Source organism: Marmota flaviventris, chromosome 1 (genome assembly GCF_047511675.1).
Source record: "Marmota flaviventris isolate mMarFla1 chromosome 1, mMarFla1.hap1, whole genome shotgun sequence".
Classification (NCBI taxonomy): Eukaryota; Metazoa; Chordata; class Mammalia; order Rodentia; family Sciuridae; genus Marmota; species Marmota flaviventris.
In genome coordinates, this window is record NC_092498.1 from 138612608 (window position 1) to 138640463 (window position 27856).

General features: G+C 48.8%; 1 protein-coding gene across 1 annotated transcript; it reads left to right on the top strand.

The window, feature by feature from the left end:
- The first annotated feature begins 937 nt into the window (after positions 1-937).
- Aldh2 (aldehyde dehydrogenase 2 family member) lies at positions 938-27660 on the top strand. Its single transcript, XM_027949146.2, has 13 exons — positions 938-1141; positions 11806-11910; positions 12962-13102; positions 14162-14241; positions 16426-16537; positions 16903-17031; positions 17339-17452; positions 19166-19268; positions 19661-19845; positions 22124-22288; positions 23725-23882; positions 25415-25529; positions 27251-27660. The coding sequence occupies exons 1-13, from the start codon at positions 1016-1018 to the stop codon at positions 27281-27283; spliced, it is 1566 nt and encodes a 521-aa protein (XP_027804947.2). The 5' UTR covers positions 938-1015; the 3' UTR covers positions 27284-27660.
- The last annotated feature ends 196 nt before the right edge of the window (positions 27661-27856 follow it).

Here is a 27856-nt window from a genome sequence, read left to right on the forward strand (position 1 = left end):
AACACATTTGCAAAATCCTTACTAGCCTGTAGTCGGTTCTCCAAGGATGAGGAACCAACAGAAGCAGAAGAAAAGTCACCCAGTTCTGAGCACCGGCCTCCCTGCTCTGGCTCTGCCCACTTCTCTCACTTCACTCCCCATCATTTTCCCCTTGTTCCATTCCCCCCCCCTTTTTTTTTGGTACTGGGGATTGAACTCGGGGTCCATATCCCCTGATATTTTGTATTTTATTTAGAGACAGGGTCTCAGTTGCTTAGGGCCTCGATAAATTGCTAAGGCTGGCTTTGAACTCATGATCCACCTGTCTACCCTCCTGGCTGGGATTACAGGCGTGGGCCACCTCGCTGGGCCTGGGCTCCGTTTTTTGCACTTCTCCAACGCATGGCATGTCGGGTGGTCCCCTGTCAAGGCCCCTGCACTTGTGTTGCTGAGTTGCTCTTTCTTAGACCTTTACAAGACTCACTGCTGCTCCTCACTCAAGTCCCACCTGTCACTTTCTGGCTATGTATGTAAAAGCAGTAATCTCTGCCCTCACCCTCTCTTCACCTGGTTCATCTTCTCCATTGCCCTTGACACTGTCTGAAATGACCTGGGGTTTGAGTTTGCGGATGGTTTCTCCCACTCAGAGTCAGCTCCAGGAAGTCAGGGTCGCTCTGGTTCAGGCTTGTACACAGTTAGGGGTCTGGGCACATTTTAGGGGTTGAACCAATGCGTGCTGAATTCGCGAGGTCCGGTCCTTCTCCACTTGCGGCGAGTCACGCGGGAGGCAGGGACGCGTGGGGGACACGGCCTGGCAGCCCCCGCTCTCCCAGCTAGCCCTGCATGGTGGGCTGTTCCAGGCCGGAGGGTGGGCGTGGCGGGCTCGCCCCTGCGCCCTGCCCCGCGCCTGCCCATTGGTGGCCCTGCGGGGCGGGGCCGGGTGGGGTGCTGTGGCCCAGCAGCGGGTGGCGAGCGCCGGGTACCCGAGTCCGCGCGCCGCTAGCCGCTCGTCTCGCCGCCGTCCTTCAGCCGCAGCATGTTGCGCGCCGCCGCGCTCGCCGCCGCCGGCCTCGGGCCCCGTCTGGGCTGCCGCCTGCTCTCGGCAGCAGCCACCCACGCGGTGCCGGCCCCCAACCAGCAGCCCGAGGTCTTCTACAACCAGGTGAGCCCCCCGCTTTGTTCTCCGCAGCCCCCTTGGCGGGACGGAGCTGGCCGGGTAGGAAGGCCCCGGGCTGCGGGGGCCTCAGCTTACCATTGAGAACCCGAGGGGTTCGCTGGGGTTGATCTTTACACGCACCTTCCCCTCTCCGTCCTGAGAGCATTTGGGCCCCTTCGCTGCCTCTGACAGTCAGTCCCATTATCTCGCTGCAAACGGGCCCCCAGTCCGGCTTCTTCCAGCCATGGTCGGCTCTTGGCGCCAGCTCCCGGCGTTGGATTCTTCCACGGATGGCCCTCGGCTTTCGGGCCTCTTAATCGCCACTGTGTCTGCGCAGGGTCTCCACCGTCATCCACCCGGAAGACACGTCCTCTTGAGCCCATGTTTGCAGGAATTTTTGCCCTTTCCCTGGTCATCTCTTTTAACTCTTGACTCAGGCCTCATCCAAGGAATTTCAAAAGGAAAAGCTGGGAGAGGAGAGATGGTCGTCCCTCCAAGGGACTGGAGACCAGGAGGGGCTTTCCGGGATGAAACCGGTTCCCAGAGGGCGCTTTCTTGCCCACCCAGGACTAAATTTTATTTTATTTTATTGATCCTTGAGTCTGGATAAAGTGCCAAATGCACACAGAGGGTTATTGGTTATGAAAGAGTTGTTTTTGTTTGTGCAACAAGTGCTGGTTGACGGGCCCCCTCTGAGCTTAGATTTCTTTTGCAAAATGGGAAGGCAGTCAGGGGCTAAGGTGTCTTTCAACACAGGGCGGAGCTTGTGTGGGCACTGGGTAGGTAATAACAGCCCTGGTCCTCCGTGTGCAACCTGGCACCTGCCAGCCTTCTTAGCCTTTATATTTTGCCTTTAATCCTTAGACAGCCCTATGAGGTTAGTACTGTAATTATCTCCATTTTAAGTTGAAGAGACTGAGTCACAAAAAGGTTTAGTGACTTTCCCAAAGACCTAAGTCAGTGGCAATAGTTCACATCTACACCCCCAAGAGTAAGCCCCTAACTGGAACATTCTATGGTGTGTCACAACACTGGGTGGGAATAGACAGACCACTGATCCTCTGATGATTGCTGATTTAGGATGCTGTAGGGCAGGCTTCTTGTCTGTCCCAGAGCGAGGGTAAAGGGACATCAGTGTGATTTTAAAGAATGTTACAAAGGGTCATTTGCAAGGGAATAAAAACATAAAATGTATTTTGCATAACAAGCCAAAAACGCAGGGGCTGCTAAGGGGAGAAACAGAGGCTTGGAAGACTTGAACCTCAAAAAAAAAAAAAAAAAAAAAAATCAAGCAGAAATGTCCTCCAAGTGCAGCATCCCAAGCCCTTGATCTGATTAAGTTCTTCATCCTCTGTGTTCACATGGAGGATAGGGGTGGGAGTCCTAATGTGCCCCTTCAGTTGGTAGAAATCACAAGCCCTTCAGATTTAGTCTAGGGGTGTAGGTTGGGGGAATGCAGTGAATTCTCCCTATGGCTGCTTTTCTTTACCAGATTTTTTTTTTGAGATCACAAAAAGTGGCATATGCTCACTTACAAAAATATAGACAGTACCAACTTAAAGTTCCCTGGAGACCCTGTCACACTCCCACCAAGAAGTACACAGTTTCTCTCTCTCTCTCTCAGAGAGAGCACAAGCTATCACTTTCTTTCTGAAACTCTGTCTCAATGAACGAGGTACCTGGATTATCTTCTTGAGTCACATTCAGATCTTATTTAATGCTTCTGAGGACACAAAGTGTCCCACTTCATGGTAGCATTGTTCTGAAACTGGCCCCTGCAGAAGCAACTTAGCAGGTTGTGGTGTTAACTCATTGCAAACCCTGCAAGCAAGAATGTCAAGGTCTCTTACCAGTGGCTCTGGTGCAATCTGGATCATTTTCTTGGGCATTTCCCCTGGGGGATTATTGGTGCCTTGAAGTTCAGTGGAGTCAGTACTCAAAAGGAGCTTCCCGGGTGGCTTTGAAGTTGCTTCTGCAGGTGCTGGGCTTGCTTCCCAAGGTCATTTGGGGGTTGTGGGCACCAGGGGGAAGGTTACTCTTCATGGTTTTGGGGTCTCACCTGGATGTGGGGGAGCTCTATCTATCGCCTTGTTACAAAGATAACAAGGATAGGTCTTTCCATCTGACCCGCAGAGGTTGAGTGAAGTAGTTTCTTCTACTTTCTATTGTCCTCTTGCCTCTTGTTGTGAGTGGGTAAACTTCTTGGGTGGGTGAGGAAGATTTTAAATACTTTTTCCCCTAGGAGGATCCCATGTGTGGAGCTTCCAAATGAGAGCACTTCTTACCCCTGTTGGTTTCAGGGACGCACCTCTGTTAAGAGGACTGGCTTGCATTTTGTATTCTTTTATTCTCCCTGACTTGGACAATAGTTACGATCTGGGAAGACAACAGTGTGCCAAAGGCATGTGCTTTCATGCTCCTGATTGGGGCCATATTTCATCTTCACCACAACCAGTTCACATTTATTGACACTGATCATGGAGAACGTGAGACACCGTGTGACGTTCTGGACTTAGGCTGCCTGCCACACACTAGTTGATGAGACCTTCAGGGGAGGTTCATTTATTCAACAGACACTTCCTGAGCAGCCCCCAGACCCAGTGAACAAAACAGAAGAATACTTGGGGACAGACAGATACATCAGTGAAATGCAGTGTGGCATAGATGGTCCATTCAGTGGAGAAGAATAAAGCAGGGAAGAGAGGAGGTGTGTGCAGGGGTGGGTGAACCTCAGTGCCACATCTGTAAAATGGGGTGAAAATCTCATTGTGTATCGTTGGGTGTCTGTGAGGATGAAATGGCATCGTTCTTAGGCAGCCCTAGGCAGTGTGCTGATGACATGTTTATTGTAGCGTTAAGTAAGAACTGGGTTAACAGTGCTGCTGTTGATTTGCACTATAATGTTGATAAGACTCCATTTTATGAGTGTTGCTGTATCTGCAGTGTGTTTCCATAAGGGGTAAACTAGGCTGTGGTAAAATTGAATGGGAGTTCATGGTGCACTAAATTTCTATCTCTGTTCTTAGCCTCTTGACCATAACTCTCAGTAATGAAAGAGAGAACTGATGAAAAGGGAATTAATAAAGGATCGCTCCCTATACAGTTTTCTGATTACCACAGTGGAACCTCCTCAGTACAAAAAGTGAAACATTAAGGAAGTCTGCAAGGTGGAAGTTCACTGGAAATACACACATGCACCGGAGGGAAGTTCACTGCAACACAGGTTATATTTAGCAACAAATTAAGAAATAATCCCCATTAACTCTTTAAAGAGATAGATGGACGACCTCTGTTATAGTCTACAGGAAAGAACAATTCCAGGAATGTAGCAGTTACAAAGAATTAGCTGGGCAAGGTACATGGCACACATCTATAATCCCAGTGGCTTAGGAGGCTGAGGCAGGAGGATCTCAAGTTCAAAGCCAGTGTCAGCAACAATGAAGCACTAAGCAACAATTGAGACCCTGTCTCTAAATAAAATACAAAAGGGGCTGGGGATGTGACTCAGTAGTTGAGTGACCCTGAGTTCAATCCCTGGTACAAAAAAAAAAAAAAAAACGAATTAGCTGGATCAGTATGAATAATGGATCTTAGAAACAATGTTTTAAGGGGGAAAATTGTCCAACATGCTGCACAATAGGAAACCATTTAAAATCACCCTGAACAAGATATGTTTTTTTTTTTTTGCATAGTACTGAGGATTTAACCGAGGGCTTCCCATACTGGCAGGCGCTCTACCACTGAGCTATATTCCCAGCTCCACTAAACAAAACTTTATTTTGAATATCACTAGTCCTATCTCTCTATGCAATGTATAAGAATGAAAATCCTCTGTAGAGGTGGTGACTGGCTGGGCATGCAAGGAAGGTAGGGAATGTGCCTGTGGGTGATGAGGAAAGGGGACTTTGGCTGTAAGTGTTTTAGTGTAAAACTAAATATGCTGTGGGCAAATGTTAAAGAAAAAATATTTTTAAAAATGGACCTCTTCTGTCTCATCAGTGCAGCTAACCACTTGGAGTGGGGCTTGATTTTTCATGTTTTCCTGGGAGTTTTTAACAGAATGAGCCCAAACCTCTCAGGTGAAGCAGTGACTTCTGCTGAGCATCCAGGGACAGATATCCCTCCATTGCACGGGTTATTGCCTGGTTAGGAGTTTCAAGGGCCTCTGTAGAAACAGATTTAGGCACCCAGCGAACCCAAGGGTTTCCCTGAGTCCCCGTTGGTTATTTCTGCTTCTAATAATAGTTTCTTATCAGGGCCCACAAATGGCCTTCAGTGTTTCCTGCCTGCCCAGAATCCCAGGACACTTGATGGGTGGCTGGGCAGTAATAATGTCTGTGGTATTGAGGTGGACCTGAGGCCAGGATATGTGTGTTATGGACATGCCTATGTATTCCCTGATCCAATAATTAAGATTATTTATCATCTGTTATCCATCAGGCCTTGTGCTGAGGGCTTTTACCTACATTTCCACCTTTTATTCCACCTGTGACTCTGTAAGCCAGGTATTGTCACTGTCCCCATCTCAGAGATGAGAAAACTGAGTTTTAGGGAAGTCAAGTTCACATTACTTATAAATTTGAAACTGGGCTTCAAACTCTGCTCTGCCCAGCTGGGACACGCCCTTAGCCACATGCCGTGCTGCTCTTTCTTGTTAGACAAAGATATAAATATTTAAGGAATAATCAGGTTGAACATTTGAAATCAGGAAAGAGGAGTCATATCTGTGCTGTTCATGTTTGTATTCCTGGCACCACTCTAGGCTTGGCTTAGAATCGTTCTTCAGTAAATATTTGATGAATGCATAATGGTTGCCACTTATGAAATAATGTTTACAGTTTTGCATTGCAGGAGCCAAGGAAAAGGTTGCTTAATGGGAACCCAACATCTCCACTCAGAGGAAACCTTATTGTGGGAGGCTAGACCGGAGGATCAAAAATTTGAGGTCAGCCTGGGCAAATTATTGAGACCCTGTCTCAAAGTAAAAATAATTAAAAAGGACTGGGGATGTAGCTCAGTGGTAGAGCACCCATGGGTTCAACTCCCAGTACTTCCAAAAAAGGAAAGAAAGAAAGGGGAAAAAAAAAAAGCTCTTAATGCCAAATATTTGGGAATTTACACGTGGAGGAACGGGAATGGGAAACTAGGTAGGGACAGTGATCACACCAGGATGAAGGTTGCCAACTCATAAGCACATGGACACATTGAAATTCTGTCTTCCTGACCAAGAGTCCACAGTAGAATTAACCCTCCTGCCCTGGGGGTGGTGAAATCCCAGGAGTGCAAAACCATCAGTCCTGGGGGGTGGGAGAAAGGAGGGGACTGGGGCCAGGTGCTAGAGTAGCTCCAGCACTTCTGGGTAGATGGCTGCCCTTGGCCTTAACCCCAGACTAACCTGAGGTTCTGATAGTCTGTGAAGTGTGGACCTGCGAGGCATGCCGTGTTTGTCTTGAACTTTACCCCTTGGAATCTCTCAGTACCAATCTGCTTTCCACTGGGTTAGTTACGTGACTGCCACTTAAAAAGCACATGCCATCAGGAGTCACCTGTGCTGAAAACCACACAGCATTTGCTCACTTACTCTTAGGAAAATAAGGTATTCCAGGGACATGGTTTTCCAACATAACATCCTTAATTCTTCCATGTGTAAAGCTTGAGCTGAATTCTCTCTAGAAAGTGCCTTTTTTCCTGAAATCCCAGCTGCTAAACATAATTTAACTTTTTGTTGGCAACCTGGAACAGATTATGACGGCCACGGTCCTGGGATGTGGGAGCAGCAGCCAGGGTCTCATTCTCTTCTGCCTTGGTCAGGCCTCTGTCCCCAGGGTCCAGCCATCCTGCTTCTGGCCTTGATGACTTCCCCAGCTCCTAAGTCCCCCCCAGCACCACTGCCACCTGGTTGGTCTCCATTTGCAGTTTGTAATCTAATCTGCTGGGTTTGGAAAACAAGAAATCCAATCCAGCAAGGGATCTGTGTTATCCTCAAACTCAGCACTTCTAATTTTTACACAGTCTCCTGCCTCAGGTTGACGAAAACGCACGTAAATGGATATTGGCAATGGCAGCATCAGTGGAATAGAGCGATGGTCCTGAAAGTTCGCGCACAGGAAATGGTTAAGTCAGGGAAATGGTTAAGTCAACTGTGATTCCAGCTGTATTGAGGAGCCTGTTACTCAAAATAACTGCAGCAGATCTGCCTGTCAGTAACGTCCAAGAGCAAGTGTTACTGAGAAAAGCAGTTGGTTGTCCCTTAGGAGGGACGCTGCGGTGCCTGCTCTGGTGCCTCTGGCCCCTCAGCCCTGGGACAGTGGAATCGGGACCTCCCCTCTCCTCCACATAGTCTGCTGCCATGTGGCCCTTTCAGTTCCTTCTGTCCCCAGCCCGTGGAGCCTGGTCCTGGAGCTGCGTCCTCTGGTCCCCGCAGCCTGTTCTGGGCACTTCTCACTTGGTTCCACTGCCTCCCTCCCCGTTGGGACTTTGTAGTTTCGCCCTGTGCGTGGCATGACAATGGCTCTCAGTTAAAACTTGTTGAATCCAGCATTTATAAAACAGAGGGAGAAGTTCTTAGGAAAATGTGGACAAGTTAGAGTATGGTGGTGGAAATGCTTCGTGGGTTTTGCCAGTGGTCCAGATGCAAAATGTCAACTCCTGACCTGGGTCTGCTGCTTCACACTGTAAAAAGGAAGTATGAGCCCGGAGGACCAGCCCCGCCCCACACCCCGGGAGGGTGGCTGAACTTAGCTTGTTGTGTAAGTTGGGCTGGGGCCAGGAGGTTTTAGAGCTTTTGGCCTGGACTCTGCCCTTGTGCTTTTTTCAGGTTTCTATGAAACTCTCCTCGTTTGGGGCAGAGCTTTGGCCAAGATGCTCAGTGTGAGAAAGCTCCTGTGTGGCCCCTCCAGAGCCACTAGGTCTGGCAGTAGGAGAAGGGAAGTAGGAACTCCGAAGGACTCCTCTCCAGGGTCCCTTCCTCTCCAGGTGCCACTGGGCTGGGAAGGAAGGATAGACTGTGGCAAAACCAGCCTGATTCACTTACAAAGAGTGACACAGCAAATTCAGGGCTTAGAAAGGCCAGGGTGTGACCCTTTCAGGGCCCTAATCTACATCAGAAGGAAGGGGTGGGGCCTGGTGTCCAGCCAGACTGGCCCACCTTTCCCTTTCTTTCTTCCTTATCTTCACAAAATAACAATGAAAACATTTTTTTAGGACTGACTAATTTAGTGTGCTGTTGTGCAGAAAGCAACACCAAGAGGTGCTGACCTGGCCCTTGCTCCTAAGAACCTCTAGCCTGAGGTGGTTCTGGCCAGGTTCTGGCCTGGGAGCCGCACCTGTTGTCATACTGAATCCTCCCACCAGCCCCCAGAGGCACTGGATGAGGCCTCTTGGAGGTGAAGGGTTTGCCTGGGGTCCCAATCTGTGAGGTGTGGAGTCAGGATTTACACCCCAATGACATCTTCCTGCAGTGGATGTGTGTTCAAGGACAGATAACTCTAGGTAATCTTGTTCCCCACTCCCAGGTTGGGGAAGGGGAGAGTGGGGGAAAAGGAAAAGAAAAACACATTCCTTTTAAAATAAGTAGGGAGGGCTATATTCAAAAGGTAAGTGAACCAAGGTTACAGAAATGCAAACAATTCCTGCTCTCAGGGCATCTGTGCAGAGGCTGCCACCTGATGAGCCGCTCAAAAACTCTAGTTGTTTCCATGATGTGCAGGTGGCTGGGCAGATGTCCTCCTTAGGGGGAGGGAGAGAGGGCAGGTAGAGGCAGTTCAAGACCAGCCTGCCCACTCTGCCAGCCTCTCCTGACCTGTGTCCCCCTAACCCCACTCCCTCCAGTGTTTTGCTGTCTAGCAGGTGGCGAGAGGCTGGGGCCAGAGCCTGCTCTGAACAGCCGAAAGTGGTAACAGAAGCTCAGCGGCCCAGCTGCCTGTCCTGCTTTGACAAACCCTCCTCTTTTAGCTTGAACCCTCTGGCAGCCCCCAGAGCTTCCCTGTCCTCTACATTTACCAGAAGGATGCCGATTCTCGGAGAGGAGGAGTGTCCCAGGATTCCCACCTGGGTGTGGCAGAGCTGACTTGAGCAGTGCTATGTGGCAGTTCAGGGGTCTGCCTGGCTTTGAGCCAGAGCCCATTTTGCCACGTCCACACCTCCTGCTGGGCACTACCACCTCTGCAGGAAGAAATGTGGGTGTCTTTTCCCTAAAGCTTATGTCCGCCGACTGATACGAAGCCACACAAACACAGTTCCCAAGTCTGGTTCATGTTCACCCGTGTTCTCCTGCTGGTGGCCAAGAGCTTACCTTGTGGGTGTGCAGCTCTACATGGTGCTGCAGTGGTGGCAGGGGTTGTGCAGAAATACCCAGTTGATCTAGGGAAAGTGACCCCTGCTAGTTCCTTACCTGCCTGCCCTGTCATTGTCACAGCATGGGGCACCTACTCCTTGCTGGGCTTGGTGCAAACCCCCTGATCCCAGGCAGACCTCTTTTCTTTTTTTTTTTTTAACCATACAATTTATTTTTATTTTTTTTTAGTCATACATGACAGCAGAATGTATTTTGACATATAATACATACATGGAATGTACATACATCATTCATATTGTCTATTCTATTCTGCTGCCCTTCCTGTCCTCCCTACTCCTCCCCTCCTCTCCCATCCTTTTGCTCTATCCAATCTAATGTGACACACTTCTTTTTTTTCTTTTTCTCATTACAACATCATAAATGTATTCTGTATAACAATGAGGTTCTCCTTCCATCTTCCGTGCAACTCCCCTTCTCCCTCTTTTTCCCTCCCACCTCTCTTCCCTATTTAGTGGTAGTCTTCTCATGCTCTTCCTCCCTATCCCATTATGAGTCATCCTCCTTATATCAGAGAAGACATTCGGCATTTGTTTTTTAGGGATTGGCTAACTTCACTTAGCATAATCTGCTCTAATGCCATCCATTTGCCTGCAAATGCCATGATCTTGTTATTTTTTAGTGCTGAGTAATATTCCATTGTGTATAAATGCCGTATTTTTTTAATCCATTCATCTATTGAAGGGCATCTAGGTTGGTTCTACATTCTAGCTATTGTGAATTATGCTGCTATAAACATTGATGTGGCTGTGTCCCTGTAATATGCTCTTTTTAGATCTTTTGGGTATAGTCCGAGAAGGGGAATAGCTGGGTCAAGTGGTGGTTCCATTCCCAGCTTCCCAAGGAATCTCCATACTGCATTCCAAATTGGCTGCACCAATTTGCAGTCCCACCAGCAATGTATGAGTGTACCTTTCCCACCCACCCCCCCATCCCCTCCAGCACTTATTGTTGTTTGACTTCATAATGGCTGCCATTCTTATTGGAGTGAGATGGTATCTTAGAGTAGTTTTAATTTGCATTTCTCTGATTGCTAGAGATGGTGAGCATTTTTTCATGTATTTGTTGATTGATTGTATATCCTCTTCTGAGAAGTTTCTGTTCAAGTCCTTGGCCCATTTGTTGATTGGGTTATTTGCTTTTTTGTTGTTTAACTTTTTAAGTTCTTTGTATACTCTAGAGATTAGAGCTCTATCTGATGATGTTTGAGGGGTAAAAATTTGTTCCCAGGATGTAGGCTTCCTATTCACCTCACATATTATTTCTCTTGCTGAGAAAAAACTTTTTAGTTTGAATTCGTCCCATTTGTTGATTCTTGGTTTTAACTCTTGTGCTATAGGTATTTTATTAAGAAATTTGGGGCCTCCAGGCAGACCTCTTTCTGAAGCAAGTTGTACAGTGATCCCACTCCACGGATGATCAAAGAAGGCTAAGAGGGGAAGGCCTTGCCCCGGCTGACAAACTAGGAGGAAAAGAGTCCTGTTCATCCAGACTCTCGCCCTGAACCACTGAGATGGGCTACCCTCCCCAGACCCTGGTGCAAGCCAGACTCCGGGCTTTGCTTGGTGGCTTGGTCTTAGATATGATCACAGTCAGGCGCAGAGTAGCTGAAGATGACTCCCTGGGGTCCCAGGCCAGAACTGGCCATGCTGGGCCACTGGGGCCAAAGAGACCCCTAGTAGAAAGCCTGGACCTGTGATTAACTTGGACCAACAGAATTTGGGGCAGAAATGAGACAAGGTGACTTCTGAAGCTTGGTTTTAAGAAGCCTTTCAGTTTTCACCTGAGCCGTTTGGAACACTCCCTGGGGCCACCAGTGCCATGAAGAAGTCAAGACTCTCCTGGACCCGCCATGTAGTCAGGAAGCCCAAGCAGCCATAAGGTGCTGGACGAGTGAGTGAACAATCATGTTGCACATCCAGCCCAGATGACTATGGCCCCAGCTGCCCTGAGACAGCAACCACAGGCACAAGCCCTGCCCAGCTGAGTCCAATCAATGGGCACCACTCAGGACTTCTTGAGCCACCCAGTTCTGGGGTGCTTTGTTACAGAGCAATAGATAACTGGAACATGAGGAACATTCTATTCATTTTGTAAAGATACCAAGACCCCAAAAGGTCAAATGACTTACCCAAGGTCACTTGGCAGAGTGGGCATTCCAGCTTAAACCCTCCAAGGCTTATGCTTTCAACCTTGAGGCTATCACACTCTAGAGCTGATCCACAGTTCTTCATATTTGTGCTTTTGGAATACATATCTCATGGGTGGTTGGTGCTGGGTCGAAAGCTAGTTCTGATAACTTCTTTCCTTCTTGTAGATTTTCATAAACAATGAGTGGCATGACGCTGTCAGCAAGAAAACATTCCCCACTGTCAACCCATCCACTGGAGAGGTCATCTGTCAGGTAGCAGAAGGGAACAAGGTAAGAACTGGTGACTTGCCATTAGGCAGGGATGGGAATTTTTTATTTATGTTTTTATGTGGTGGAAATTTTACCATGCAGTGTCATGCATAACCTAAAAAAGCCAATTAAAGATTTTGAGTAAACGAAACAACAGAATTTCTTTCCTGCAGATGCAGGTGCTAGATTGTATCTGGGTTTGATAATCCATGGAACATGGAACTGAAGATTTGGAAGGGAATTCAACGAATGCTTAATCCAGTGTCTCTTTTCCAGACCTGGAAGGTGGAGGTCGGAGGAGGGAGATGCATGATAGATATAGATGGCATCTTGCTGGGTAGAAATTAGGCTTCCTGAGATACCCTCTGGTGTCAGTTTGAATTTTAAATACTGGTAGAAACTTAAAAAGTAATAGTATTTCAAATTCAAAAATTAGAATCTTAGTAAAGTTTTTTTTTTTTAAATAGAAAAGGCATTAAAAATAATTCAAGAATGCCTCAGTCCTCTGCTTTAGGACAATACTTTATATATAAGAGCTGCCTCCTTTGCCAAAAGCAAATGAGTATTTTTCTGGTTTATAGGGTCATCTGATAGTATATGTGTTTAATATAAATGAAAACTCTGCTTCTTGCCTCCTAATGCACATCTTGCTATATGAGATGTGAATTTTCCTGCTTCTCCAAGGAGAGGGAAGCTGGCGAGCCTGCATTTCTTGGAGAATGCTGGTGGTTTTTGAAGGAATGCTACTTTTTGCTGGCTTCTTAGGAAGTGGGGAAAGTGGTCAAACGCTAAGCACTGACCCCTAGGTGCCTTTCCCTCTGAAACTCTTTTGCGGGATTTTAAAATGAAAAGTAGGAACGCTCAGGATTCTCATTTCCACCATGACCTCTGGCAAGAGAGAGAAGGGTGCGTGCTTCCGCCCTGTCGCTGAGGTCTAGAGCTGATCAGAGGGAGATCTGGTGCTGGCCTGGGCAGTCCTACTGGCCCTGGGGCTGTGCTTGGCTGTGGGTGGGCAGCATTTGGAGGAGATCATACTGAGAAGGCCTGAGCCGTCTTGGTGGGTGTTCTGCAGGAAGACGTGGACAAGGCAGTGCAGGCTGCCCGGGCCGCGTTCCAGCTGGGCTCGCCCTGGCGCCGCATGGATGCCTCTGACAGGGGCCGGCTGCTCTACCGCCTGGCTGATCTGATCGAGAGGGACCGGACCTACCTGGCGGTGAGTCCCCAGCCTGCTTGCCCCCATTTCCCATATGGTGATGGGTCTCATGGTGTCTGTGTCTCATGGCATCTAGTGAACATCCAGGGCCCACACTGGTGACATGTAATCCATCAGAATGCACAGGATGGACACCTTTGGGGTATGTCCCAAACCGGCCAGTAGAGCCTCTGTGTCACCTCAATGCAGTGGGTTTGACCAAGAAAGGTGAGAGGAGAGGAGGGAGTGTTGTCAGAGAGGCCTTCCCAGGAGAGACCCTCAGGAGGGGAACTTCTCCCTCTGCCCCTTTCATGGTAGGTCTTTCCCTGGCTGCCAGAGTCAGAAGACATCAGGAGGCCATCCCCTCCCCTCTCTAATCCATTCCACACACAGGAGCCAGAGTGAACCTCCCAGAAGGCACATTGTACCATGGTGATCTTCAGCCTTGTGGCCACAGGCGTCCCTAGCATGTCCTCAGTGTGGTCCGTGAGACTGTGCCGGTCTGGCTCCCCCTCCCAGCTCATGCTGACTGCCTGTCCCAGGCTCTGCCTGGCTTAGCCTTCGCTCCTTTGAGCACCAGAGTCTCTGCACACACTGCCCTCACCAACCCCACTGGCCCTGTTGCCCAGGTGCCTCCTGCACAGCCTTCAGGTTTAAATCTGAGGTGGGTGTTTCTCAGACCAAGGCAGACAGTCTGGTCTTCTCCTTCTTTGGAGACTCATGTGATGGATGCTTTGTGTCACGACTCACTGTCTCTGCTCTGTAAGACCCATGCTCACTTCTGTGTACCCAGCACCTGGATCTGGCAGAGGGCAGAAGCTTAAAAAAAAAAAAAAACTTATGAAATGAATCAGTGAGAGGTGGTGCCTCACCCCTTCTGTCCCCCTTCCTCCTCCTCCCTCTTAGGGAAGGCTAGGGCCATGATCCAGAAACGCCCTTGACACTCAGTGGCCAAAGGGGACTCTTACCCTTGGTGTCCAGAGTCCTTGTCAGTCCAGGCCTCAGTACTGTGGGTCTACCTATGTGCCTCTTGTTGTTTCTGCATCATCTTTGCCTCTGCTGACCTTGATCTCCTTTCAGGCCTTGGAAACCCTGGACAATGGCAAGCCCTATGTCATCTCCTACCTAGTGGATTTGGACATGGTCTTGAAATGTCTCCGGTATGGTCTTAGGTTCCCTATTCTTTTTTTTGATTGTGCCAGAGGGGAGGGAGAAATGTTGGGAGGCAGAAACAGAATTATAATAATGGGACCACAGAATTTAGAGAAGTCCACTCCATTTACTGGGAAAATTCCCTCACTTATCAAAAATTATAAACTGGGGCTGGGGTTGTGGCTCAGTGGTAGAGCACTTGCCTAGCACATGCGAGGGACTGGATTCGATCCTCAGCACCACATTAAAAAAAAAACAAAAAAAAAACCCTGCAAACTTCCAGCTGGGCACAGTGACACAAGTCTGTAATCCCAGTGGAGGCCGAGACAGGAGGATCAAAAGTTCAAAGCCAGCCTCAGCAAAAGTGAGGCACTAAGCAACTCAGTGAGACCCTGTCTCTAAATAAAATACAAAATAGGGGTGAGGATGTGGCTCAGTGGTCAAGTGCCCTTGAGTTCAATCCATGGTACCAAAAAAAAAAAAAAAAAAATTGTAACAATCACAAATGCTTCTTCTTGAGTCACTTTTGGCAATTTATGTGTTACCTGGAATTTCCCCACTTTATTTGGGTTATCTGGTGTATTGCTGTATAGTTGAGTTGTTCATGGTTGGGTCTTACAAGCCTTTCTATCTCTTTAAGGTCAATAGTAATGTTTCCGCTTTCATTTCTGATTTTTAGTTATTTGTGTCTTCTCTCTGTCATTCCAGTCAAAATCTTGTCTTATTTTGTTGATTCTGTTGTTTTTCCATTCTCTATTTCATCTCTCTGCTATAGTTTTTGTTATTTCCTGCCTTTTGCTAGCTCTGGGTTTAGTTTAATCATAGACATCTTAATGAGCAAGGAATAAGGGCTTTATTAGAATGCTTGGAGTTGCAAGTAACAATAAGTCCAGCAGCCCAAACTAGATAACAGAGACCCCACCAGGCCTCAAATCCAAAATGCTCTTGAGCCCTGCTCACCCCGCCCCTTACTTCATTATTCTCTTGCTGCAGATGGCCTCTTTCAGGGCCTGCCTGTGTGGGAACCTGGCTGCTTGACTAACCTGCAGCTGCCAAGTTCCTGGGGGAGGGATGGTGGTTGGCTGGCTTTGAGTCTGACCAGCTGTGGCAGGGCTGGTAAGTAGCTGCTGCCCTGTGACACATGGATAGAGGCGGTGGGGAGGCAGCAGTGCCAGAAGGGTCAGGGTTGCTTAACCAGGGCCATCATGCCTCCCAGGGCACAGTGAGCAATTCCAGGGACATTTATGGTGGCCACAACTGCAGAGGAGGGGATGTTGCTGGCTTCCCACAGTGTAAAGACAACCCCCATAGCAAAGAATTTTCTAGCCCTAAATGTCAGTGCCAAGGCTGAGAAACTTATGCTGCAAGAACCCCTGGAGAGCAGCCTCGGGCAGAGCCACGCTCCCTCCTGAGCTTCAGCACTATTCCTCTGTGCTGATTATCTGAGGTGTGCAAAACAGATGCACTGTAGACCACGTTACCTAGATGCAGGAGGAAGGAGGCAGGGAGGCCGGGGCTTGCATGGATTGGCAACTCCTGGCCATTTTTCTCCCTAGAGTCACAAACCCGTGTTCTAACCTAGGTCAGCATTGGTTTTAGCTCCATCTTGACAGACCTTCACAAATCTTCCTCCCCCAAACTTTATCTTTCCTGTATCTTCTGTGTTTCTTTCCTACCACATAACCATTAGGTACTGTGAGTACATACCTGGTTTTCCACCAACTCTAATTTGCTGTGCTTTTCTGTCACTTGTGTTGCTGTGGTCAGGATAACGAACTTTACAAGTGTGCGCCCAGCTGGTGATCTCTGTTTTCCTGTGACCATCCAGTCTTAGGAAGTGCTGGCCATTTGAAGCACCTACCTCTTTCCACCAGATCTGATCTCTGACACTTTCTATGGTGCTGGGACTGGTAACAATAGTCACATTTTAATAAATCTGGACGTTAATTTAAAATACTGATTCCTCAGAGAGCTAGATCAAGTGATTTGGAAGGGGGACCCTGGAATTTGACTTTTTGCTCCAAGCACCCCAGTTGATTCTGAGGCTTTGAGGTCACTGATGTAGCATGAGTCACTGTGTTCCCGGCAGTCCTGCAAGTGTTTCTGGGAATCAACCACTTGCAAGGGCGGGTTTCAGAAGATCACAGGGGTCCCTGACATTGCTTAGAACTTGGGTTTTTCTTTGCTTAAAGGTATTATGCTGGCTGGGCTGATAAGTACCACGGGAAAACCATTCCCATGGATGGCGACTTCTTCAGCTACACCCGCCACGAGCCCGTGGGGGTGTGCGGGCAGATTATTCCTGTGAGTGTCAGCCCCTTCGGAGGTCATCAGGAGGGTGGAGTGTGGCAATCCAGCAGCCTGGACCAGGCTCGTTGCAAAGGGGGAGGTTCTATTGGTGGCCTTGGATGATGGCTGAGAACATGGGTTTTCACAAGCCAACTGGACTTTGGGCAAGTCACTTACTCCCGGGCCTCAGTTTTGTCATCTGAATGTGGGAATTAACCTTGCTTCTGCTCAGGGAGGCATGGTGCCAGGTACATGACAGTGCCAGTCACCTGCCTCGCTCATCCATCTTCATCTCGGTATGGGGGTGGGGTGGCGTGTTCAGCCACCTGGTGAGGCTCTCTGAGGGGAGCTGAGTTTCCGGTGACTGTTGTGTCCTGCAGTGGAACTTCCCACTCCTGATGCAAGCATGGAAGCTGGGCCCAGCCCTGGCAACTGGAAATGTGGTTGTGATGAAGGTTGCGGAGCAGACTCCACTCACCGCCCTCTACGTGGCCAACTTGATCAAGGAGGTTCGCTTCTTGTTCCCAGCTTGACCCCTAACTGCCCTTGTGTGGATTTGCCATCATCACTGTGACTAACCCCAAGGGGCTTCATGTCCAGATCCCCTGTGAAGAATGAAAGTCATCATTCTAAGTGAATTATGAATTGTCCACTCAGAAGCCTGTGAACAGGATTCTTGTCCGAGTAACTTAGAATTCCCACACAGTGCCCCATACTTCTGAGCACATGGGTCCCCGGCAAACTGTCTTGGCCTCTCTGGGAAGGACTCTTGGAGCAGAAGGACAACTCCTGGTTTCCTCTAATTTTTGCCCACAGGCCGGCTTCCCCCCTGGTGTGGTCAACATTGTTCCTGGATTTGGCCCCACAGCTGGGGCTGCCATCGCCTCCCATGAGGATGTGGACAAAGTGGCATTCACAGGGTCCACTGAGGTAAGGCGTCCTTGGGACCTCATGCTTCTAGTGTGGTTGGCTCAAGCTCCCACTGTCCTCAAAGGCTACTGCATTGAAGAGGAGCTCCTTGGGAGCTTGTCAGGTTCTGCTCCCAGGACTTGCCTCTGAGCAACTCAGGCCAAGCCCCCATGTGGCTTGAGTCACAGAGCAGGGTTGAGCCTGCTATGGCCTGATTGCTCTCCAGATGCTGCTCGCAGGGACCAGCATCCCATGTGGAACAGGGAGGTCTGGCTGGCTGCATAAAGCTCAGAGCTGAGGCCCAAGCACTGGCCTTGGCAGGCTCCCTGGGCAGCAAGGAGTCCCTGTGGGCTTCAGGAAGCTCCAATCCTGGCCTCACTCTTGAGAGACTCGGGTGGTTCACTGAATGTCCATGAGCTCTGTTCAGTTCCTCTGAGGTGAGGGGTGGTGTCTGTGTGGTAGTGACAGCACAGGCAGTGTAGTGGCTAATGGTGGCCCTCTGCATCACACTCCTGTTTCTTCTCTTTTTTGTGGCACTTTTGTGATTGAACTTGGGGCAGTCTGTAACTGAACCACAGCCCTGGACACTTTTTATTTTGAGACAGAGCCTGGCTAGGTTTCCCAGGCTGGCCAGGCACGTGCGATCCTCTGCCTCCTGAGTCACTGGGGTCCCTGGCCTGCGTCCCTGTGCCTGGCCTCACAGTTCTTACTTGCTGTGTAACCTCAGGCAGGTCACTTAGCAGCATGAAGCCTGTGTTTCCCCTTCTGTAAAGTCGTTTAACAACCCACACCCTCACGGGGGTGGAGTGCGGGTGGACGAGATAAAGCTTTTGACTGCGTGGCCCAGACCATGTACTCCACAGAGTGGGTAAGGGAGTGGACGGGGCATTGCTGGGCTGCTCTGTGCCACACACGAGGCGGACAAAGACAAGATCTGGAGATTCCTCAACATGGTCTCCAGGAAAGCAGTCAAGTTTACCTTCTGAGGTCAGATGTTTCCTACCCCAAAATCTCAGCTGTCTTCATCGCATGACTTCCCAGAGTGTCAATAAATAGGGGAACAGTGCTGCTCTTCAAAGATTTCAATATGACAGACACCTTCAAACATTCAGCCTGCGGGTAGCGATGTGGTGCCGGAGGGCAGAGAGGTGTCCACGCTACTGAGTTGGGGATACTCCCTGACCCAGTGCTGAGAGGCTCTTAGAGAGTCCAGAGCGGGAGGTCTCCTGATGGGGAGATGCCCATCTACCCAAGAAGTAAGCACAGGGCTGCCTTGTGCCAGGCTCTGTGAATATAGAGTTGAGAGGCACCCTGTCCTTGTCCTCACGGTTTGCGCAGCATGCTGGGGATGACACTCCAGGCACTGCAGCAAGGAGGCTGGGGAGTGGGTCTGAACCCAAGTGTGGGTCCTGATCCCACACTTACCAGCTGTGTGACTCTGGGCACATGACTTGGCCACTCTGAGCCCCAACTATGGTGTTTCTAAATCAAGGGGAAGAGTTGCACCTGCCCCAGGAAATTATGAGGGTGGAATTTAACACATAGGCAGCAATGGTAGTGCAGGCTACATGGCTGTCATCGTTGTGGTCTGGGTGCTTGGGCTGGGCAGCCAGGGAGTGGAGTCTCTTTAACCCATTGGCTTCCTTGGGTTGGGGGCCCTCTGTTCTGTCTGTAGAGAGCATTTGGCTTTGTTTTCCCCTCTGAGAGCTTGCCTCTGTCCTGTGTGCCCCACAGGTTGGCCACCTCATCCAGGTGGCTGCAGGGAAGAGCAACCTTAAGAGAGTTACCCTGGAGCTGGGGGGAAAGAGCCCCAACATCATCATGTCAGACGCTGACAGTAAGTTGTGGGAGTCGGTGATGGAGGCGGCTGCTCGCTCCTGTGGTCCTCGGCCTCCACGGGGCTAGCTCTGGGACTCTCGCCTCTCTCCTCCTGGCTCTGTGGTCTGACAGGCTGAGCCCGTGTTCCCCCTGTGCACACATGCTCTTGGACAGGCCACTCTGCCTCCCCCAGGTCCTTCCTCCCTGCGGAGCTTTGTCTTTCTGTCTGTCCTTCCGTCTGGTCCCTGCGCATTGTGAAAGGAGAGATGGCTCTGACTGCTCCTACCCAGGCTCTGGTACCCTGCAGGTGCCAGCCCTGGTAGTGGTATGAATGGGTTGGGTGGGTTGGTAGTGCTGGGGCCAGGGTCATGCTCCCCTCATGGTCGCCTTTCCTCTGTCCCCTCCCTGCAGTGGACTGGGCAGTGGAACAGGCCCACTTTGCCCTGTTCTTCAACCAGGGCCAGTGCTGTTGCGCCGGTTCCCGGACCTTCGTGCAGGAGGACATTTACGCAGAGTTCTTGGAGCGCAGCGTGGCCCGGGCCAAGTCTCGGGTGGTGGGGAACCCTTTTGACAGCCGAACGGAGCAGGGGCCACAGGTAAGCCAGGCAGCTTCAGGGTGAGCCTGGGTGGAGCAAATTTGGAGACATAAAGGGCCCGGGCTTAGAGTCAGGTGGAACCGCGTCCAAGTCTCACCTCATGCCCTACTGCAGTGAACCCAAGACCCCACCTGCCATCTCTTCCCCTCAGTTTTCAGGTCTGTGGACCTGAGTCGGGGAGCCATACCCACATCTGAGGAGGGACTGACTGTTCTCACCATGGAACAGGGTTATGAGCCCGACTTCCCCCCCTAACCTGCCATACTGGCGATTAAACCCAGGGACACTCTATCATTGAGCCACGTCCCTAGAACTTTTTATTTTATGGTCTCTCTAAGTTGCTTAGGGCCTCGATAAGTTGCCGATCCTGGCCTTGAACTTGCAATCCCCTGCCTCAGCCTCCTGTGTCACTGGACTTACAGGAGTGCACCACCACACCTGGCTTCTCTTTTTACTAGCTTTTTGAAGGTATAATTCATATACCATAGACCATAAAATGCACCATTTTAGTTATACAGTTCATTGGTTTACATTTATCACAAGGTGGTGCAGCCATCACCACTAACTCCAGAATATATTCATTACCTCCAAATAAGCCCTGTGCTCATTAGCAGCCATTCCTGATTCCTCCCTCCCTCAGGCCCTGGCAGCCACCAGGATTTGTTCACAAAGGTGTTTTGCATAGATGAAGTTATGCAGGGGGTGGTCCTCTGTGACTGGCCTCCTCCACTCAGCATGTTTTCAGGTTCATGGTGTCATGGCTTGTGTCACAGTTTCATTCCTGCTCATGGCTGGTCTGTGTTCCATGAGGGGGGTAGACCACGCTTTGTCTCTCCATCCTTAGGTGATAGACTGTTGGGTTGTTTCCAGCTTTTAGTTATTGAACAGTATTGCTGGAAACCCCAGCATCCCTTTTTTTTTTTGAATTTTATTTATAGTTAATTATTAAGATAATGCAAACTGGTATAAACATTTAATTTTTTTAAAGAGAGAGAGAGAGAATTTTTTTAATATTAATTTTTTTTTTTTTTAGTTTTTGGCGGACACAACATCTTTGTTTGTATGTGGTGCTAAGGATCAAACCCGGGCCGCACGCATGCCAGACGAGCGCGCTACCGCTTGAGCCACATCCCCAGCCCCAAATATTTAATTTTTAAAAAGTGTTTTAAGTAAAAAAAATAAGATGTCCTCTGTTTCTGTTCTCCATAGGTGAATACACACACACACACACACACACACAGAGTTATTCGCTGTACATTTCACAAAACAAGGATTATGTAGTTTATATTGTCCACAAACTTTCTCCTCTCTGTACAGAATATCTTGGGCTATCTCAGTGTCATACATAACATGGGCATAACATAATTATTTAACCATACCCTCTACTGATGTATACTTAAAATTATTTCTATATTTTACCGTTACAGAATGCTCCCTAGTGAGTATCCTCATTTAGTTTTCTATGCCTGTATAGAATAAATTCCTGAAAGTTAAATAGCTATGTCAAAGGGGATGAGCATGATTTTTTTATAAATTTTTTTTTTTAGTTGTAGATGGACACATGACTTTATTTTATTGATTTATTTTTATGCGGTGCTGAGGATCGAACCTAGTGCCTCACATGTGATAGACAAGCGCTCTACTACTGAGCCACAACCCCAGCCAGAGCATATGATTTTTGATCAGTATTAATAAACCACTGATCCTAATAGCTGTGCCATTTATAGTCCTAACCATGTATGGAACACAGCTTCATTGTTAATGTATCTTATTCTTTTTATTGTTTTTCTTGGTGCTGGAGATTGAACCTAGGGACTTGTCCATGCCGAGCACATGCTCTACCCCTGAGCTGAACCCCAAGCCCTTGTGTTTTCTTATTATTTAAAATATTTGTTGGGGCTGGAGTTGTGGCTCAGTGGTAGAGCGCTCACCTAGCACGTGTGAGGCCCTGGGTTCGATCCTCAGCACCACATAAAAATAAAATAAAGGTACTGTGTCTAACTTAAAACAAAAAATATTTTTTAAAAAATAAATAAATTAAAAATATTTGTTGATCTCATAGTTGAAAAAAACAAGGGATTTGATACACATTTCTTTGATGGCTAATGAAATCAAACTCTCTTTTGTTCCATGTTTCTTGGTCCTGGGTGTTTCCTCTTCCACCCTGGCTTATTCAAGACCTGGGTCCATTTTCTAGTGGTCTGCGTGGTTCTCAGCCTAAAACCTAGGAGCGGTCTGAATGTAACTTCTCCATCACGCTGGGCTCCTTCTCCCACAGGTGGATGAAACTCAGTTCAAGAAGATCCTCGGCTATATCCAGTCAGGGAAGCAAGAGGGGGCGAAGCTGCTGTGTGGTGGGGGGGCCGCTGCCGAGCGCGGCTACTTCATTCAGCCCACGGTGTTTGGAGATGTGCAGGATGGCATGACCATTGCGAAGGAAGAGGTTAGAAGCTGGGGCTGGTGCTCTGGGGATGCTCTGGGGAGGGAAGAGGGGTTGGTGGTTTGGTCTGGTATATTGACACTATGACCCATCCACTGGCTTTGGAATGAATTAATTTATAATTTGCACGTGTTATTGTCACTCTCCAAGGAAGGACTTCGGCTCGGCTGTGCTTATACCAGGACTTCATCTCCCCTTCTCTGTTTCTTCCTATTAGGAGAATATTGTCCTTCTGCAGCACAGCCTACAGGCCTTTGTGTCCTGGCAGTGATGTCATCTGGCCCTGCGCATGGCCTTGATAGAAGCAGGATGCTGGGTTATACCCAGGGGCTGACTCCCCACCTTTAGAGACGCGTGAACTCAGGACAGCTCCTCTAACTCAATCACACATTCATTTCACACATTCTCGATGGACACCCACTGTGTGCTGGACTCCCTGTAGACCGTAGAGACACCTGCCTCTGGCCTTGTGGCACTCACACTGTCCCATTTCCCCAGCCCTTGGATTAAGGCCTTGGATATGCAGCCCTATGTGGGGAACCATGGTGCTGTGCCCATTTGGGTGTAAGTCAAAAGAAAATAATATTAAAATGCAAAGCCAGGGTAAGAAGGTCCAGAGGAGTTCTGCCTTTTCTCCCAACATGACTATTTTGATGCTTTTCTTACAAATTCTCAATTTTCTGGAAGGGCAGGAGCACCTGTGCTTTGATAGTATATGAAGCTCGGGAGGCCCCAACTCACAGTCCTACCCCAAACATGAGAGTGCCTGGCTGTCTTCTCCCACCTCCATCTTCACACCCCCTCTTCCTGAAACCAGCCATGTCTTCAAGGAGCTCTGGTCCCTTTTAGTGGAAAATGGGATTCAGTGAGGAAGGACTTCAGCTGGGCTGTGCTTATACCAGGACTCCATCTCCCCTCTCTGCTTCTCGCCAGTTAGGCCCCTTGGGAGTCCCGCACTCCTATTGTGCCCAGTGATTACATTGTAATTGGTGGGTTCCATGGGATGACATTATGATCAGTTACAATCTGTTCCCCTCAGTGGTCTCCCCTGCAAGGGCCTGAGAGCAGTGTCCCCCACGTGCACTGTGTACCCCTAACTTTTAGGTCGTGGTTCTAAACATCCCACTCCAAGCAAAGAAACCAGAGTTCTTTGAAGAAATAGCCCATTCTGGGAAGAGGGCAGAGGAAGTGAGATAAACCTGGGGTATCTTGAGCAGAGTAAGATGCTGTATGAAAAGCACAGGGCACCAGGAGGTGACTAGCCTGAGAGCCACCTCCACTTTGTGTTTCTTGACCTCGGATGTAGCCATCTTGCTCTGGAACTGTTGGGTTATGGCTGGTAGCTTGGTGGCTTCTGGTATCACGTGCTCAGGCCTGTGACACTGGAGGGCATATGCTTTTTGTTTGCCCCACCCTCCACTTTGCTCTCTCTTCCCCAGATCTTTGGGCCTGTGATGCAGATCCTGAAGTTCAAAACCATAGAGGAAGTAGTTGGGAGAGCCAACAATTCCAAGTATGGACTGGCTGCAGCTGTCTTCACAAAAGATCTGGACAAGGCCAATTACCTGTCCCAAGCCCTTCAGGCTGGCACCGTGTGGTAAGAGCCTCTCATCAGTTCCCGTAACCCAACAAGATTCCCCAAAGCCAGCGTCTGCTGGTATCCCAGAATTTGGTGTGTTGGCCTGTTTTTCCTGGGCCAGGGCATGGTGTAGCCAGCTAGTAGATTTTCAGCTACTTCTCCTTGAGGAGAGTACACTTCTTTGCGGTGTAGATGCCTCTGCAGCTCTCCCTGGGCACACAGATGGACAACTAAGTCTCCCTCCCTAGCTGTGACAAGGGCAGAAAACCAGAGTCAAGGGTATGCCCAATTGGAATTCTGATCTTAAAAACTTAGCACTTGGTCTGGGGATGTGGCTCAAGCGGTAGCGTGCTCGCCTGGCATGCGTGCGGCCCGGGTTCGATCCTCAGCACCACATACCAACAAAGATGTTGTGTCCGCCGAGAACTGAAAAATAAATATTAAAAAAAAAAAAAAAACTTAGCACTTACTTGACACTCAGTAGGTGAGGACGTGGAGAAATTGGAACCTTCCTCCACAGCCGGTAGGAGTGGAAAACAGACAGTTAATATGGAGAACAGTCTGGCACTTCCTCAAAAAGTTCAGTGTAAGAGTCACCACGTGGTCCAGTAATTCCACTTCTAGGTACATGCCAAGATAAACAAAACATATTTGCACAGAAATGTACACACAGATGTGCACAGCAGCAGCATTCATAACAGCTAAAAGGTGGAAACAGCCTCACAGTCTGTCAGTGGGTGAGTGGCTGAACAAAATGTGCTTTATCCTTAAGTGGAATATGATTCAGCCATAAAAAGGAATCAAGTCCTGATGCCCTAGCATGATGAGCCTGGAAAACCCAGTGCTTAGTGAAGGGAGCCGGACACAGATGGTGTGGCTGGCCTGATTTTGTTTATATAAACTATTCAGATGAGGCTAGAAAAGTATAGCAGTGGTCAGCAGGGGCTGGAGGAGGGAATGGAGATGGCTGTCTGTCGGGCACAGATCGTCGTCTTCTTTTTTTAAAAAATATTTCTTAGTTGTAGTTGGACATAATATCTTTATTTTGTTTATTTATTTTTATGTGGTGCTGAGGATCAAACCCAGTGCCTCACACGTGTGAGGCAAGTGCTCCACTGCTGAGCCCCAGCCCCACCCCCAGCTCCAGGCACAGGTCTTCTTTTGCCAGTAACAGACATATTCCGAAGTCAGGCAGTGGTGATGGTGGCACACCACTGGGAATGCAGTAATACCTTAACATGGTGCATTTAAAGTTCAATTAAAACTTAATGAATTTTGAAGTTGGAAATGAGAAGTAGGCCTACCAACTAATGACCCAAAATGAGTGATCCAAATTGAAAGCTATCACAGGGAGTACTGTTACTGACATCTATCTGTGGCGGCACTAGGAAGGACGAAGGTGACTTGAGGCCCTGGCTCGTGTGGCCTCCTCTGCAACCAGTTATTACCGTAGTCCCTTCCATTTTCCCTCAGTAAGCTGTCAGAGCCATGTGGGGAGCCCCTTGGAGGAACATACAGGTTGAACTCTGCATTCTCTTTTCAAATTATAGGGTCAACTGCTATGATGTGTTTGGGGCCCAGTCTCCATTTGGCGGCTACAAGATGTCAGGCAATGGCCGGGAACTGGGCGAGTACGGCCTGCAGGCGTACACTGAAGTGAAGACCGTGAGTGTCCAGCCCACTGTTCTTGGTCCCTCCTTCCAGCAGGGGGTTGGGAGGGTCAGCTCTTATTACTTGTTTCTCACTTTAAGCCAGAGAAGAAGTAAAGACCCAGCCTCTAGGGTCTTGACCCTCCAGGCTTACAGGGTCATTCCCTGGGCTTTGTTTATTCTCCAGGGGCTTGACAGCCTGAGCAGGGAGGGCCCCAGTAGGCTGAAGCAACAAGGAGAGTCTCCTAGGAGGAATGGGCTGGCTGGGAGGCACTAGATGTCAAGGGCCATGCCATATCTGCTGACCATCCCTCAACAGGAACATGGCTGGAGGAGCTAGTCAGAAATGCACAGGAAGTTCTAGCATCATGAACATCCATCACACCATTACCTCTAGGAGAAAAATTCAAAATGTAATCTAAATGTCCCAAAACCATGGGTCACTCCAGTCATGCTTAGAAATGTCCCTGCAACCGGGCGCAGTGGCACACACCTATAATCCAGAGGCCTGGGAGGCTGAGGCAGGAGGATTGCCAGTTCAAAGCCAGCCTCAGCAACGGCAAGGCACTAAGCAACTCAGTGAGACCCTCTCTAAATAGGGCTGGGGATGTGGCTCAGTGGTTGAGTGCCCCTAAATTCAATCCCCAGTACTAAAAAAAAAGTCTCTGCAGAACATTAGGTACCGAAAACGCCCACCTTTCAAAGTAAGGAAAGCAGAACACAATGTTACCTACCCTATATAAGCCCAATTTTGGAGCAGTATGTACATGTTGGCAAATAATCAAATGCATTAATTTATAAATATAAAAAGACAAATAAATACACTAAACTATTCCCCTCTATAGTGAACACTAGTTACACAGTCTAACCAGGAAGCACATTCACACATGATACATAGAGAAAAAGGAAATGGGCAGAACTGAGCTTTTCTTGGAAAGGAAAAGAGAAGGCTCAGGGCAGCCACCAGGGGCAGGTGAGAAAAAAAAGCCATCAGGGGCGTCCTTCCATTCAGACAGCACCAAGCCTGAACCAGAGACCAAGAGACCACCTGTGTTCTTGAAAAGCCTACTAGAATAAGATAAATATGTTCACTGGCTTATTGTGAAAATTTTCCAATACATGCAAGTGTAGGTATAACAGCGTGAGGAGCCCCTGTGTCCCCATCATATAGGGTGATGGATCGGCACACGGCCCATCTTGTTGTGTGCCACACACTATACCCTCATCTAGTTCCAGGGTACGTGCTTCATACAGGGTGCACGTGGTCAGCAGAACAGCCATGTGCGCAAGAAGTTTGCCTTAGATTTTGAAGACGACATTGCGTAGGGAGATCCAGATTCAGATAATGGAGAGTCATCAGTCTTGGGATGTGGGTAGTGCTAAGGAGGAGGCAGACAAGACGCCTAGGTGACAAGTGGTATTTAAGCTGATGGAAGGATGATCGGGAGTGGAGTAGGTACAGGGAGGAAGGCAAGGACATTCTAGACAGAGGCCATGGTTTGTGGGAAAGCTTTGGGAGCAAGGAATAAAGGGCTCTTCTACGACCTGGCTGGTGGTAAAAGATCACCAGCAGGAAGAATGCGTGGGGCCAGATGATGTGGAGCTGTGTTGCCTTGATGTGGGGTTTGGTCTCACAAGAGCCAATGAGGGGCTCAGGGGGCAGTTCACTGGTAGAGCACTTGCCTCGCGCATGTCAGGAAGTATGAGGAACCAGCATCTTCTGTATTCCTCTCACAGGTCACAGTCAAAGTTCCTCAGAAGAACTCATAAAGAACCATCCAGCTTCCTTCCTCATTTAGTGCCGGAATCCCGAGTTCAGCAAGATTTCCAAGAACGACCTTTGCACATGAAAGGCTCAAAGGAGAAATCCCTCCCACAAAGTCTCTGGGTCAAGAAAGTCCCAGAATTAGAACTGATAAACAGGGTGGGCTGGTGGGGCGAAGCACATGTGGAAAGCCTTTTTTTTTTTTTTAAACTGCAATAGTCCTGCTGGCTGTCAGGGAGATTCCTTTAAAAACAGGTTCCTAGGTTTTCTCTTCTCTTTGCTGCACTTCTGTAACTTGCCTTTATTGGGGAAGAAAAAGCCAACTGCTAGTACCCTGCTTTGTATCCTGGACTAAAACTCATTAAAATCTGAGCTGCTCTCAGCTCCGGGCTTCTTCCTCCATCTGTCTAACCCAGGGAGGTGCTGCCAGGCTGAATGGCATGTCCCTGCTGTTGGCATGTCACGTTGTGTCTCATGGCTCCCCATCCATGAGTGAATGGCTTTGGCTTCACACATTCAATTCACAAATACATCTGGCCTGTCTGTGTGGGGCGGGTCCTGAGGCAGGTCCTGAACCA

Bases quoted from the DNA above. Each gene is read 5' to 3' on its own strand.
- Aldh2 (XM_027949146.2), top strand. From the start codon at position 1,016: ATGTTGCGCGCCGCCGCGCTCGCCGCCGCCGGCCTCGGGCCCCGTCTG. The intron at 16,538-16,902 runs GTGAGTGTCAGC...TGTGTCCTGCAG, and splicing joins TGTGCGGGCAGATTATTCCT to TGGAACTTCCCACTCCTGAT. The intron at 19,269-19,660 runs GTAAGTTGTGGG...CCCTCCCTGCAG, and splicing joins CATCATGTCAGACGCTGACA to TGGACTGGGCAGTGGAACAG.